At 43.5% G+C, this 15658-nt stretch overlaps 1 protein-coding gene across 7 annotated transcripts in view; it reads right to left on the bottom strand.

Annotated features, from left to right (window-relative positions):
* LOC106611735 (phospholipid-transporting ATPase IG) overlaps positions 1-15658 on the bottom strand; it is an 83810-nt gene that overhangs the window by 55357 nt on the left and 12795 nt on the right. For all 7 annotated transcript variants that reach the window (XR_014378801.1, XR_014378800.1, XM_014212257.3 and 4 more), the window contains exons 2-3: positions 11115-11234; positions 9562-9651 (exon numbers count right to left, since the gene is read on the bottom strand). Coding sequence is in view for 5 of the 7 variants with exons in the window: in XM_014212257.3 (XP_014067732.1) it covers positions 9562-9651; positions 11115-11234 (210 nt within the window). In the remaining 2 variants the exon portion in view is untranslated. The remainder of the gene's footprint in view (positions 1-9561; positions 9652-11114; positions 11235-15658) is intronic.

Here is a 15658-nt window from a genome sequence, read left to right as displayed (position 1 = left end):
CATACATCACCAGCAGTACCCTAAATTTACCTTTAATTCCTAATCTACAATGTTTGGTTACAGTCATTTCTGTAAATGCATTCAATATATTATTATTCCAGTCATTTACCATTGTCAAAGTAGACACGTAGTTTGCAGAGCGCACAACCTATGCTACACTTGTGAGAAACAAGTTTTGGTTTATTTCATTCCATTTATGAACTGTCAATTTAGGTCATTGTTTTTTGTTTGGAGCGCTACAGTCATTGTTGAGTAAGGATGCGCACCTAAATACAGATAGAAGTAGGCCTATAGGCTACCTGGCCTGAGCGCAAATGTGGGCATATAAAATGTGCCCATTTGGGAATATGATAGTATTTCAGATTGGATTAACGCACCACCACCATAATGTTGTGAAGCTTCTCAAAGTAATATTTTCCACCCCTCAAAGTATATTTTTTACATCCATTGAGAAGGACAGTAGTTCCTCAATGTATTTTTAAAATCTTTCCAGCTCTCTCCCTTTCGATAACCACTCCGTGTGAATGGTTAAAATGTCATGCCCTGATCCAGAGGAAACAAAAAAGTCTAGCTGATGAGCTCTTACCCTCTGGGCAAATAGCCTACAGCTGTGTCTGGCTCACTGGAACCGGGAAACTGAGGGGCCCGGAATATTTTATACGATATTTCAAGATCGTTTGCAGACAAGCCATGCGTAACCTATGTGATTTATAGGATATATATTTGTATCAGGATGTTCTACCTGCAGGTTGCAATGTTTTATTTGTTGGCTTTATGTAGACTATTTTTTACATTAATTAAATTAAACTGCTCCACAAAATGTCCATATGAAAACCATAACTGGCACGCAGATCGGTAGAAATAATTTGATCAATTGGCATTCCACATGAGAAAGGTTACCGACTCCTCGTGTAGCCCATTACCGACAACTTCAGGAGAGTAATAGCAGAATCTGGTAAAGCCAGGAGGAGGAAGGTTCTCCTCTTCTGGTTATCTTGATCTTTGGCTCCCTCTTGAGTCATGGGTCTTATTTAATGAAACAGCATCAACCAAGCACATAGTTGATTTTATTAAAAACACATGGGTGGGTCTATATTGAAAAATCCACGTTAAAAAATTTCTACCAATCAATTGGTCGAAAGAACAAACCAGTTTCGGTCAACCAAGATTTATTTTTGTCGGGGACAGCCTTAACTTAAATCTTTGAAATTGCTGCCGGTTGTGTTATATTTTTGTTCATTATAATTAGGCAGCTGCTGTCTGACGATGTGATAAGTAACTTCAAGCTTATGTTTTCATTAGGTTACGTTTAGCTAACCGTTAGGCTAGCTAGCTACCGCAGATGCCAACGTGACTGTTCTATTTAGAGTCTGATCCCATCAATAACTGCAGAGGCACGAACATCAAGCTCAGCACCAGGAACTAGCGTAAGTCACCTAAAATCTATTAAATCTTTCCATGACATGTAAATAAATATACTGGAGCTAGGCATACACTCGGTCCACAGCAGGTAGCCTACCGGTTAAGAGCTTTGGGCCAGTGACCGAAAGGTTGCTGGTTCGATTCCCGGAGCTGGCACGGTGGAAAAATTGCCCTTCTGCCCTTGAGCAAAGCAGTTAACCCTCAACATCTCCTCCCTGGGCGCTGCGGACGTCGATTAACCTGTTGGGGCTAGGGGGCAGTATTTTCACGGCTGGATAAAAAAACGTACCCGATTTAATCTGGTTACTAATCCTACCCAGTAACTAGAATATGCATATACTTATTATATATGGATAGAAAACACCCTAAAGTTTCTAAAACTGTTTGAATGGTGTCTGTGAGTATAACAGAACTCATTTGGCAGGCAAAACCCTGAGACATTTTCTGACAGGAAGTGGATACCTGATGTGTTGAATTACCTTTAAGCCTATGCCATTGAAACACACAGGGGTTGATTAATGTTTTGGCACTTCCTATTGCTTCCACTAGATGTCACCAGCCTTTACAAAGTGTTTTGAGTCTTTTACTGTGAGATCTGACCGAACAAGAGCCATGGAACGGTGATGGCCGATTAGACTCTGGCGCGCGAGTTCATGTTGGGTACCCTCGTTCCAATACGTTATAAAAGAGAATGCATTCGTCCACCTTGAATATTATTCATGTTCTGGTTAAAAAAGGCACTAATGAATTATGCTATACAACGTTTGACATGTTTGAACGAACGTAAATATATTTTTTCCCCTCGTTCATGACGAGAAGTCCGGCTGGCTTAGATCATGTGCTAACAACACGGAGCTTTTTGGATATAAATGAGCTTTTTTGAACAAAACTACATTCGTTATGGACCTGGGATTCCTGGAAGTGACATCTGATGAAGAGAATCAAAGGTAATGGATTATTTACATAGTATTTTCGATTTTAGATCTCTCCAACATGGCCGTTTGTCTGTATAGCAAAGCATATTTTTCTGGGCGCAGTGCTCAGATTATTGCAAAGTGTGATTTCCCAGTAAGGTTATTTTTAAATCTGGCAAGTTGATTGCGTTCAAGAGATGTAAATCTATAATTCTTTAAATGACAATATAATATTTTACCAATGTTTTCTAATTTTAATTATTTAATTTGTGGTGCTGACTTGACTGCCGGTTATTGGAGGGAAACGATTTCCTCAACATCAATGCCATAGTAAAACGCTGTTTTTGGATATAAATATGAACTTGATAGAACTAAAAATGCATGCATTGTCTAACATAATGTCCTAGGAGTGTCATCTGATGGAGATTGTAAAAGGTTAGTGCATCATTTTAGCTGGTTTTATGGTTTTGGTGACCCTGTCTTTGAATTGACAAAACATTACACACAGCTATTGTCAATGTACTCTCCTAACATAATCTAACTTTATGCTTTCGCCGTAAAACCTTTTTCAAATCGGACAACGTGGTTAGATTAAGGAGATGTTTCTTTCAAAGGGTGTAAGATAGTTGTATGTTTGAAAAATTTGAATTTTGACATTTATTTGGTTTCAAATTTGCCGCTCTTGAAATGCACCTGCTGTTGATAGGGTGCACCACGGGTGGCACGCTAGCGTCCCACATAGCCCCAAGAAGTTAAGGCAGCACCCTGCACCGCTCTAATTCAGAGAGGCTGGGTTAAATGCAGAAGACACATTTCGGTTGTGCAACTGACTAGGTATGCCTTTTCACTGTCTTGTCGTCATTGTTGGTGCGTTTACAAGTAGGCTACACCTACTGTAGTTATTAGTATTAGAGGCTAGTTGATTGTTAATGCAGTGACCGACTGGTGTCTGTTGTGAAAAAGTATTGTGTGTGAAGGTTAGTATGCATGATCCATTGCCATGAGGGTGGTGGGTGGATATAGTACTTTGTTTGAGTGTGTATTGATAGGGGCAAAGTGTAAAATGTTGGCTAAGCACTGACTACGTGTCCTACAGACTAACCATGCTGCCGCTGCTGCTGACCTTGACATAGGCTTTAGTAGTACAGAGCCTGTAAACACATTGGATGAAAGGTTTCAGCCTGGGAAAAGCTCACGCTCAACATCGGTCTCTGAAACAAGCCAGGACAGCCAAAAAGTATTTATGAAAGCAGAATACCCTGTTGAGAAAACCCCCCCAAAAAACCACCAATAACACTAAACTGTCTACAAGACAAGTGTTGCTCAAACTTTTACAATATTTGCTAAAAAGCCCATCTCAAAGCCCCGTTGACTCCGAGTGTAACAAAACACCATTCCACAGTACCCTTTTTGGTTCATTGTATGATTACACATCCTCATGACCAGTCAACATGTCTTTCCATGAGACTTACTGTACAAAAATCTTCTGCAAGAGGTTGAAGCAGTGGGTGGTGAAGAACGTGGACAAGAGGCTTGTCCACCTAGCTGTGGAGTGCAGAAAGGGTCAGACGGTGGTCTACAAGGAGCCAGAGGCACAGTTCCCCAAACACAACATCACAAAAGCCTGCTAAACCAGCTGCCATTACCCAACACAAGAAGTTCAGATGAAGAACATTGAACCAACATCCATATTCAGTTAGACTGATGTTGTAATAAAATATAGAATGCCAAGTAAGCTCACAACTGCATTGTGGTCTAGATATTGCTAGCTGTTGTACATATGTATATAACGGTGTTTAATATCATATTTTTTTTATTAGTACTGACAAGTGACCAAATGATTCCAGCTTCATCAGAAACCTATAAAGTGTTGACTTCAACTTATTAATCAATTAATTGTGATATTCATTAAATGCATTTGGATAAAGTAGCTTCAATCTTACTGCTAAAACAAATGAAGCAGGGAGTTGGTGTATCATTTAAACTAATTGGTTGCCAAGTAAACATGTTTCAATAAAACAGTAGATTAGTCTGTCAATACAGCAAATAAAGAGACATGGCTTGTATTCAAGACAAAGGTTATTTGCTCTGGAGACCGAGATGGGTTTACACAGCAGTACGGAGGAACAGTTATGGCAATGTATGACATATACAGTAGAATACAAATACGCCAATAACGCTTATAATAAATACTAGAGTTCTACAAAGGGAATTCTTGGGTATGTGTTTGGGTGGTGCAGTGAAGTGTTCGGGGTCACTTTGATACAAGGGGAGATTGTTACGGGACCTTTCACATCTCTTGAGATTCAACCTCTTCGTATCCACGCAGTATTGTCTGAGAGAAAAATGCAAACGATATTACACATTCATGGCCAATCAGTGTACTGTCTATATTCCTACTGTAGCAGCATGTGTAGAATATGAGACATCTCACAGACACACGTTAGCTAGCTACAACACAGGTATAGTTACTCCAAGATTAATATGAGTCATCAGAACATTTTGCCAGTTTTGCTCATAATGAGGCACTGAGGCTAGCTAAGCTAGTTAGCTAGCAAGCTATAACCTCACACTAAAGTACATTTTAGGTATAACAAACACAGCTAGCTAGCATAAGCCTAGCTATTCATATTCATTTGTTTTTGCTTTCAATTGTTTGGGAATACATGTGTTTTTTTGTTTCTTTTCATCCCCATGCCCTGTTATGTCTGAAACGATCACCATATTGTACTGTGCTGAACAATACTGCCTCGGTTAAAAGAGAGCTTATAGTGCTAGCTAGCTACCGACAGCAAAACAACTTGTTTGTCATTTACCCTCCTGAGTCCTGGTCCAGCTGGTCTCTAAATAATTTCTCTCGCCGTCTCAACACGTCTTCAGTGTATTCCGGTTCAAATACATAGGTCTAAACGTAAAAGAACATCCAAAAATGTTTTGCCGTCCAGCTCTTCTTAGAAAGAGGAAGTAGCCATTGTAGCTAACTATTTAGCAGTCTCGGATAGACAGTGCACGGTTAACATAGCTCCAGTGAACCTGTAAACTAGTACCGCCCCTGTTTTGAAAAGCCTGTCTTCAAGGGTGAGACAAAGGAAGAAATGATGGCTCCTGTCTAGCTGTAGTCTTACAAAAACTGTCTGGCTGGCTGTACGTCCTCCAAAACACGACCCTGCCAAGCCGCACTGCTTCTTGACACACTGATCGCTTAACCCGGAAGCCAGCCGCACCAATGTGTCAGAGCAAACACCGTACAACCGGCCCACCACAAGGAGTCGCCAGATCCTGATGGGACAAGGACATCCCGGACGACATTGGGCCAATTGTCTTGCTCAACCGCCACAGGTTTCGCTCAACAGTCGGTTGTGAGAGTACCCGGGGCTGTAGTGACACCTCACTCACTGTGAAGTAGTGCCTTAAACCGCTGTGCCACTCGGGAGCCATAACTTTAGAAGTTGAGAAACACTGTTAGAAAGGTTAACTTTTCAATTCTATAAAAAAAAATCCTGTCAATGTGTTTCAGTGTCCCTATGACCAATTCTGTTGGACAAAACCGAAACCACTTGTCAGAGAGGAAGAAGTGATCTCTCATCTTTGTTGTGTGAGTGGCAGGGGCTCGGTGTGTGTGTGTGTGTGTGTGTGTGTGTGTGTGTAAACAGAGAGGAGGCAGCGAAGCAAGAGGTTTCACTCTTATGACAAAGCCTTTCTATGGACTTATTTTGGACCTAAGCTTGTCACTTGTTTTCTGCCTTTGGTACAATGACTCCCATTGTTAGGGCGGGAAACTAGCATTTCGTCATTAGATACAGATGTCTGGTGTAAATGGGAACACAGCACTGAAGGAGATACCAAAAAAACCATGAGAACAAGCAGACAAACGCTCATAAAAGCGGGAAATAAATTCCTTGATTCTTGCGATACAGGCATTTGAAATAGTGCAAAAACATAACATTGAATTAAAATCGATATCGCCCAGCCCTACCATGAGGTTTCTAGACTAGTGCCATACAAGTTCTGACACGAGCATGATGACTACTGGTAGGCTACTCTATTTAAACCAGCCAGCCACTCCATGATCTTATCCTGTCAGAATGTCATCCATCCAGCTTCATCTCCCAGAAGAATCTCCCTAACACTCAATACCCTGAGCTGGATTACACTGGGGACAGGCTGTTTACACCTTTAGTTTAGGTTACGGTTGTTATCGAGAGAGAGGTGGTTAGTTACCATCTCCTTGGGTTAGAGGGAGCGCGATGGGGGAGAGGAAGAAAAAGCTGATTTTTATTAAATCATCGCTGGGCAGATCTTTTGGCCTTATAGAAGAGTTGTGGAAGAGAGGTAGAGAAACAAAGTAACCTAACGTAGCAGAGGTGAAAAACGCAGCTCAGAAGTTTTTCTTTCTAGAAAAGGTTCTCTTCTGCCAAAATTGGAAGTTGCTCAGGCTCTTTCCATTTCCCCTGAAAACCGTATGCATCCGCTTGTTGCCCAGCACAGGGTGGGAATGGTGTGGTCCAGCTGTGAGCACTGACCCGACGGATAAACATGTCACCCAGTGCTTTGACTCTGGCTCAGCACTCACTCTCTCAGCCCACTCACACTTTCCACTGAGCAGTGGAGGAGAGGCTTACCCACACACACACACAGTTTCACACCTGCCATAAATAGGTTAAACTCGCAAACACATACAGAGGCTGACATGCAAATACACAGGCCTGACCACAGGAAGTCAAATTGACTGTTTCACACGTGCCACAAAAACACATTCAGTGACAAATACATAGCTACACCCAAACAAAAATGATAAACATTTTAAAATAAAGATGTAACGTAAAAAAAGTGGAAAAAGTCAGTGAATACTTTCTGAATGCACTGCGCGTGTGTGTATATATAAAACATACAGATATTACACACACACACACACACACCACACACACACCCCCCGTTGAAGTCAGAAGTTTACATACACTTACATTGGAGTTATTAATACTCGTTTTTCAACCACTCCACAGATTTCTTGTTAACAAGCTATAGTTTTGGAAATTCGGTTAGGGCATCTACTTTGTGCATGACAAAAGTCATTTTTTCAACAATTGTTTACAGACAGATTATTTCACTTACAGTTCACTGTATCACAATTCCAGTGGGTCAGAAGTTTACATACACTAAGTTGACTGTGCCTTTAAACAGCTTGGAAATTTCCAGAAAATTATGTCATGGCTTTAGAAGCTTCTGATAGGCTAATTGACATACTGAGTCAATTGGAGGTATTTCAAGGCCTACCTTCAAACTCAGTGCCTCTTTGCTTGACATCGTGGGAAAATCAAAAGAAATCAGCCAAGACCTCAAACAATTGTAAACCTCCACAAGTCTGGTTCATCATTGGGAACAATTTCCCAACGCCTAAAGGTAACACGTTCATCTGTACAAACAATAGTACGCAAGTAAAAACACCATGGGACCACGCAGCCGTCATATCGCTCAGGAAGGAGACACGTTCTGTCTCCTAGAGATGAACGTACTTTGGTGCGAAAAGTGCAAATCAATCCCAGAAAAACAGCAAAAGGACCTTGTGAAGATGCTGGAGGAAACAGGTACAAAAGTATCTATATCCACAGTAAAGCGAGTCCTATACCGATATAACCTGAAAGGCCACTCAGCAAGGAAGAAGCCACTGCTCCAAAACTGCCATAAAAAAGCCAGACTATGGTTTGCAACTGCACATGGGGACAAAGATCGTACTTTTTGGAGAAATGTCCTCTGGTCTGATGAAACAAAAATAAAACTGTGACCATAATGACCATCATTATGTTTGGAGGAAAAGGGGGAGGCTTGCAAGCCGAAGAACACCATCCCAACCGTGAAGCACGGCGGTGGCAGCATTATGTTGTGGGGGTGCTTTGCTGCAGGAGGGACTGGTGCACTTCACAAAATAGATGGCATCATGAGGGAGGAAAATAAGGTGGATATATTGAAGCAACATCTCAAGACATCAGTCAGGAAGTTACAGCTTGGTCGCAAATGGGTCTTCCAAATGGACAATGACCACAAGCATACTTACAAAGCCGTGGCAAAATGGCATAAGGACAACAAAGTCAAAGTACTGGAGTGGCCATCACAAAGCCCTGACCTCAATCCTATAGAAAATGTGTGGGCAGAACTGAAAAAGCGTGTGCAAGCAAGGAGGTCTACAAACCTGAGTCAGTTACACCAGCTCTGTCAGGAGGAATGGGCCAAAATTCACCCAACTTATTGTGGGAAGCTTGTGGAAGGCTACCCAAAACATTTGACCCAAGTTAAACAATTTAAAGGCAATGCTACCAAATACTAATTGAGTGCATGTAAACTTCTGACCAACTGGGAATGTGATGAAAGAAATAAAAGCTGAAATAAATCCTTCTTTCTACTATTATTCTGACATGTCACATTCTTAAAATAAAGTGCTGATCCTAACTGACCTAAGAGAGGGAATTTTTACTAGGATTAAATGTAAAGAATTGTGAAAAACTGAGTTTAAATGTATTTGGCTGAGATGTATGTAAACTTCCGACTTCAATTGTGTGTGTGTGTGATATATTTTTTTGGTATAAAAAAATGAAATGCATATCAGGGCTGGGTTTGGCTAACATACTAGGGCTTGGAATTGCCAGGGACCTCACAATACGATATAGCACCATACTTCGGTGCCGATATGATATGCATGGTGATGTTCACAATTCCATATGTATTGCGATTCAATACTGTGATTTGATTGAGATTTGATGTTCCAAACATATTACTTACTATATGCCTGCTGCAGAGACGAAAGAGCATGAGACATTTATTTTAAAATGAGTCTGGGATTTTTTTTTTTTAAGTACTGAAAACATTTGGCTCACTATTAAAAAAAGATGGAGAACAAGCTATAGCAGCGCTTCCCAAACTAGGGGTCGCGAGAGATACTGAAAAAATAAATAATTGCGTAGGTTCATAGAACCAGGGTTACGTCAGTAACCTCTGATAGCCTCTAGATGTGGCTGTAATAAACAAAGTGGTTTCTGTTTTCTTCCTACAAATATGGCGCCATTTTTTGATTGGTTTAAACTACATATTATGACCCCATCACTGAAAGATTAGACTCTCAGGAACACGTATGTGTCTTCTGTTTCTCTTTACAATACCCAACGAGCCATTTTAACATTAACACATATTCAACATACAAAACGAGTCACAGACGCATAAAACAACAACTCACCTGCACCAAAAAGATGATGAGGAAGTAGAAATTGGCGATTCTTCTGAACTGCTCAAACAGATTCTTTGGCAGAAAGTTCCACACCGTGTACTGGAAAGACAGAGAGAGAGAGGGCACCAATGTAATGACGACAGAATGAAAAACACAATCTAGGCCTACCCACTGGATCCTGGGTCTCTGGAAACCACTATTTTACAGTTCTTTGACATCTTATTCAACCTCTTTACAGTAGAGGACTAGTAGGATGTATTAATCAGTTCCATCCTCTGAGTTGGTGCTGCCCTCTGAACCACCTGAGACCCAGGGAGCCCGTCTTCCCTCTCAGTCCTCAGGGGGCCTGCAAATATTCCAATGATTCGGATTAGCGACACATCTCCTTAAATTTGCCCAGCCCTGAAAGGAGAGCCGATTACCTTAAGTTGGCAGCAGAGCCTACGTTTTTTCACTCTTTCTTTTAAGTGGGCATGACTGCGGATACTCCACACAGTAGCTGAACGAGACACTCTTATGTTGCCAAATCCCCGCGAGACAGCCCAACAACGCCCCGGTGGCAAGTTAAACCACACGACAGGCTAAAGCAGGTGGAGGAAAACACAGTGACACACACCACTGTTGAGAGGGGAGTGTAGAGGAACGCATTTGCATGGAGACAGAGAGAGAGTGCTGAAATGCAAATGGTAGCAGAAAGGGACCATTTCATTTTGCCAGAGAGGAGAGAGAGAGAGAGAGGGAAAAAGTAATAAGAGGAGGAGCGTGAGGGGGGAGGGCAGGAGAGAGTGAGGGAGGAGAATGAAGGAGGAGAGGGGAGAGAGTGAACATAGTGCAGGGAGAGGAGAAGGAAGGAACGGCGAGGGAGTTGTAAGGAACAGGATAATGGGAAGCAGGTGCATGGCAGAAGTGTAAACACCACAGCCAGGGTAATTAACGACTGTTTACACGGTCACACTGGAGGACGAGCGACATTGATTGGCCCATTCCCAGTGGGACCCTCTGCACCACTATAAAAATCCCCTTCTTCCCTGTCTCCCTCTTCCCCTGCATCCTCATATACATGAATCTAAACCCCCAGCCAGACCCACACCCTTAGCCCTGACAGGAGGGAGAGATTTAGGGGGGCTCGTCAGAGAGCCAGAGGGACAGCTTGACTCGACACCCCTACCTGCTGGTACATCAATAGTAGCAGTGCATTTCCCCACCACAGATGGAGCTCTCCTAACAGACAAATAATGGCCTTCCATTGGGGAGGAAGACGAGCATGCGGGGAGGCAGTGGGAGGAGGGGAAGAAGAGAGCGCTAGAGAAGAGGACAATTAGAATTCAAGAGGTGGAGGGAGAGAGGGTCGTCCACCAAGATGAAACATCACTGCGCAAGCGAACACCGAGTTGGGAGCGCAGAACGTGGTCGAGAGAGCAGAGGACGGGTCCCACGAGCAAACGTAGCCTTCCATTGGGGAGGAGCATGAAAATACACAAGCATGGTACGAAACGTCCACTCGTTTTACGGTGTTGTGCAGACCACAGGTCGACGGGGTAAAACATGGCAGTATATCTTACCTTGGAAGAGACAATCCTGTTGTCACAGAACTTGGGGGGGATTAAAGCTTCGGTGGCGGGACAGGGCCGGTGGCCTACGTAGATGGTCCTGCTGTCTACCTTCCTCTCGTCCCTACCAAACTGTAGAGAGAGACAGAATTAGAAGAAATTCAGAACCATGTATACAACGTGTGTAAATATATGGCTTTAGCTGACATTTAGACAACACCGGAACACCTCAGGAGACTAGAAATGTAAACCGTAGCCTAATGCTGTAAACCAGCAGACTAAACCCTGGGGGAAATTAGACCATTCAACTCAACGTTTTCGATGGCGTTGAGAGGTGACTAGTGTGGGAGGACTGGAGCTCCGACGTCACATAAAATGAAGACATTGTTCTGTATAAGTTCGGGCTATTCTTCGGGTGCTAAAATCTGTCTTTAAAGAAATATATATACATCTATGCGATGGCGCTCCAGACCAACCATACTAGACGCTGAGTTTAGTCGGCTAGGGGGAAACATTCTTCAAGTCCACTGCAAAGATGGCTTGTGCATAACTTCCAAAGTCAGTAAATGAAGATGTAGTCCACATCTAACGCATGGGGAGCGAAACAAATCAGTGAAACAACGATCCTGCTCTCACCTCCACCACAGTACATATCAACAAAACAACGATCCTGCTCTCACCTCCACCACAGTACAAATCAACAAAACGATCCTGCTCTCACCTCCACCACAGTACAAATCAACGAAACAACGATCCTGCTCTCACCACCACAGTACAAATCAACAAAACAACGATCCTGCTCTCACCTCCACCACAGTACAAATCAACGATCCTGCTCTCACCACCACAGTACAAATGAACAAAACAACAATCCTGCTCTCACCTCCACCACAGTACAAATCAACGATCCTGCTCTCACCACCACAGTGCAAATCAACAAAACAACGATCCTGCTCTCACCTCCACCACAGTACAAATCAGTGAAACAACGATCCTGCTCTCACCACCACAGTACAAATCAACAAAACAACGATCCTGCTCTCACCTCCACCACAGTACAAATCAGTGAAACAACGATCCTGCTCTCACCTCCACCACAGTGCATATCAACAAAATAACGATCCTGCTCTCACCACCACAGTACAAATCAACAAAACAACGATCCTGCTCTCACCTCCACCACAGTGCAAATCAACGAAACAACGATCCTGCTCTCACCACCACAGTGCAAATCAACAAAACAATGATCCTGCTCTCACCACCACAGTGCAAATCAACGAAACAACGATCCTGCTCTCACCTCCACCAAAGTACAAATCAACGAAACAACGATCCTGCTCTCACCTCCACCACAGTGCAAATCAACAAAACAACGATCCTGCTCTCACCTCCACCACAGTACAAATCAACGATCCTGCTCTCACCTCCACCACAGTACAAATCAACGATCCTGCTCTCACCACCACAGTACAAATCAACGAAACAACGATCCTGCTCTCACCTCCACCACAGTGCAAATCAACAAAACAACGATCCTGCTCTCACCTCCACCACAGTACAAATCAACGAAACAACGATCCTGCTCTCACCACCACCACAGTGCAAATCAACGATCCTGCTCTCACCTCCACCACAGTACAAATCAACAAAACAACGATCCTGCTCTCACCTCCACCACAGTACAAATCAACGAAACAACGATCCTGCTCTCACCACCACAGTACAAATCAACAAAACAACGATCCTGCTCTCACCTCCACCACAGTACAAATCAACGATCCTGCTCTCACCACCACCACAGTGCATATCAACAAAACAACGATCCTGCTCTCACCTCCACCACAGTACAAATCAGTGAAACAACGATCCTGCTCTCACCACCACAGTGCATATCAACAAAACAACGATCCTGCTCTCACCACCACAGTACAAATCAACAAAACAACGATCCTGCTCTCACCTCCACCACAGTACAAATCAACGATCCTGCTCTCACCTCCACCACAGTACAAATCAACGATCCTGCTCTCACCACCACAGTACAAATCAACGAAACAACGATCCTGCTCTCACCTCCACCACAGTGCAAATCAACAAAACAACGATCCTGCTCTCACCTCCACCACAGTACAAATCAACGAAACAACGATCCTGCTCTCACCACCACCACAGTGCAAATCAACGATCCTGCTCTCACCACCACCACAGTGCAAATCAACAAAACAACGATCCTGCTCTCACCTCCACCACAGTACAAATCAACAATCCTGCTCTCACCACCACAGTACAAATCAACGATCCTGCTCTCACCTCCACCACAGTACAAATCAACGATCCTGCTCTCACCACCACTACAGTGCATATCAACAAAACAACGATCCTGCTCTCACCTCCACCACAGTACAAATCAGTGAAACAACGATCCTGCTCTCACCACCACAGTGCATATCAACAAAACAACGATCCTGCTCTCACCACCACAGTACAAATCAACAAAACAACGATCCTGCTCTCACCTCCACCACAGTGCAAATCAACGAAACAACGATCTTGCTCTCACCTCCACCACAGTGCAAAACAACGATCCTGCTCTCACCACCACCACAGTGCATATCAACAAAACAACGATCCTGCTCTCACCACCACCACAGTACAAATCAGTGAAACAACGATCCTGCTCTCACCTCCACCACAGTACAAATCAACGATCCTGCTCTCACCACCACAGTACAAATCAACGATCCTGCTGTCACCTCCACCACAGTACAAATCAACGATCCTGCTCTCACCTCCACCACAGTGCAAATCAACGAAACAACGATCCTGCTCTCACCTCCACCACAGTACAAATCAACGATCCTGCTCTCACCTCCACCACAGTACAAATCAACGAAACAACGATCCTGCTCTCACCTCCACCACAGTACAAATCAACAAAACAACGATCCTGCTCTCACCTCCACCACAGTACAAATCAACAAAACAACGATCCTGCTCTCACCTCCACCACAGTACAAATCAGTGAAACAACGATCCTGCTCTCACCTCCACCACAGTACAAATCAACGAAACAACGATCCTGCTCTCACCTCCACCACAGTACAAATCAACAAAACAACGATCCTGCTCTCACCTCCACCACAGTACAAATCAACGAAACAATCCTGCTCTCACCTCCACCACAGTACAAATCAACGATCCTGCTCTCACCTCCACCACAGTACAAATCAACAAAACAACGATCCTGCTCTCACCTCCACCACAGTACAAATCAACGAAAGAACTATCCTGCTCTCACCTCCACCACAGTGCAAATCAACGATCCTGCTCTCACCTCCACCACAGTACAAATCAGTGAAACAACGATCCTGCTCTCACATCCACCACAGTACAAATCAACAAAACAACGATCCTGCTCTCACCTCCACCACAGTACAAAACAACGATCCTGCTCTCACCTCCACCATAGTACAAAACAACGATCCTGCCCTCACCACCACAGTACAAATCAGTGAAACAACAATCCTGCTCTCACCTCCACCACAGTACAAATCAACGATCCTGCTCTCACCACCACAGTACAAAACAAATCAACGATCCTGCTCTCACCACCACAGTACAAATCAACAAAACAACGATCCTGCTCTCACCACCACCACAGTACAAATCAACGAAACAACGATCCTGCTCTCACCTCCACCACAGTGCATATCAACAAAACAACGATCCTGCTCTCACCTCCACCACAGTGCAAAACAACGATCCTGCTCTCACCTCCACCACAGTGCATATCAACAAAACAACGATCCTGCTCTCACCTCCACCACAGTACAAATCAACGAAACAACGATCCTGCTCTCACCTCCACCACAGTACAAATCAGTGAAACAACGATCCTGCTCTCACCTCCACCACAGTACAAATCAGTGAAACAACGATCCTGCTCTCACCTCCACCCCAGTACAAATCAGTGAAACAACGATCCTGCTCTCACCTCCACCACAGTACAAATCAGTGAAACAACGATCCTGCTCTCACCTCCACCACAGTACAAATCAGTGAAAGAACGATACTGCTCTCACCTCCACCACAGTACAAATTAGGTTGTGGAAAACCACTTCAATTTCTTTAACTTTGAAGTCTTAAGTCTTTCAAGTCTATAATATAAATTCAAAATCAAGGCCATGAATCATAATATAATATCATCCAGTCGGAGGTGCAGAAAATAATTACAAAAGCTCTTTGCAAACTTCAAAAGCAACGGCACACCAAAAAAAAAACTGTTGAACGCAAACTAAGGTTTCACGGGGGACAAAGGAAAGTATTACATGGGTCAACGAGCCAAAATGGAGGGTGCACCAGTCCTGTAATGAGTTTCATTTCTTCCCTCCAAGGTGGACAGTCGATGATTAGCCAGTTATAAAGTGCTGCCTCTGGGGAGAAGAGGCTGCTAACACCAGATTTATGGGCCCAGTTATCGCTTGTTCAGATGTAGACTGATGAGGAGGAGGAAGAGGCAGCGCAGGTAAGGCCAAGTCATTTCAATGCACTGTGCT

Source organism: Salmo salar, chromosome 09, assembly GCF_965601325.2.
Source record: "Salmo salar chromosome 09, fSalSal1, whole genome shotgun sequence".
NCBI classification, from domain to species: Eukaryota; Metazoa; Chordata; class Actinopteri; order Salmoniformes; family Salmonidae; genus Salmo; species Salmo salar.
This window is presented reverse-complemented; position numbering and strand designations above follow the sequence as displayed.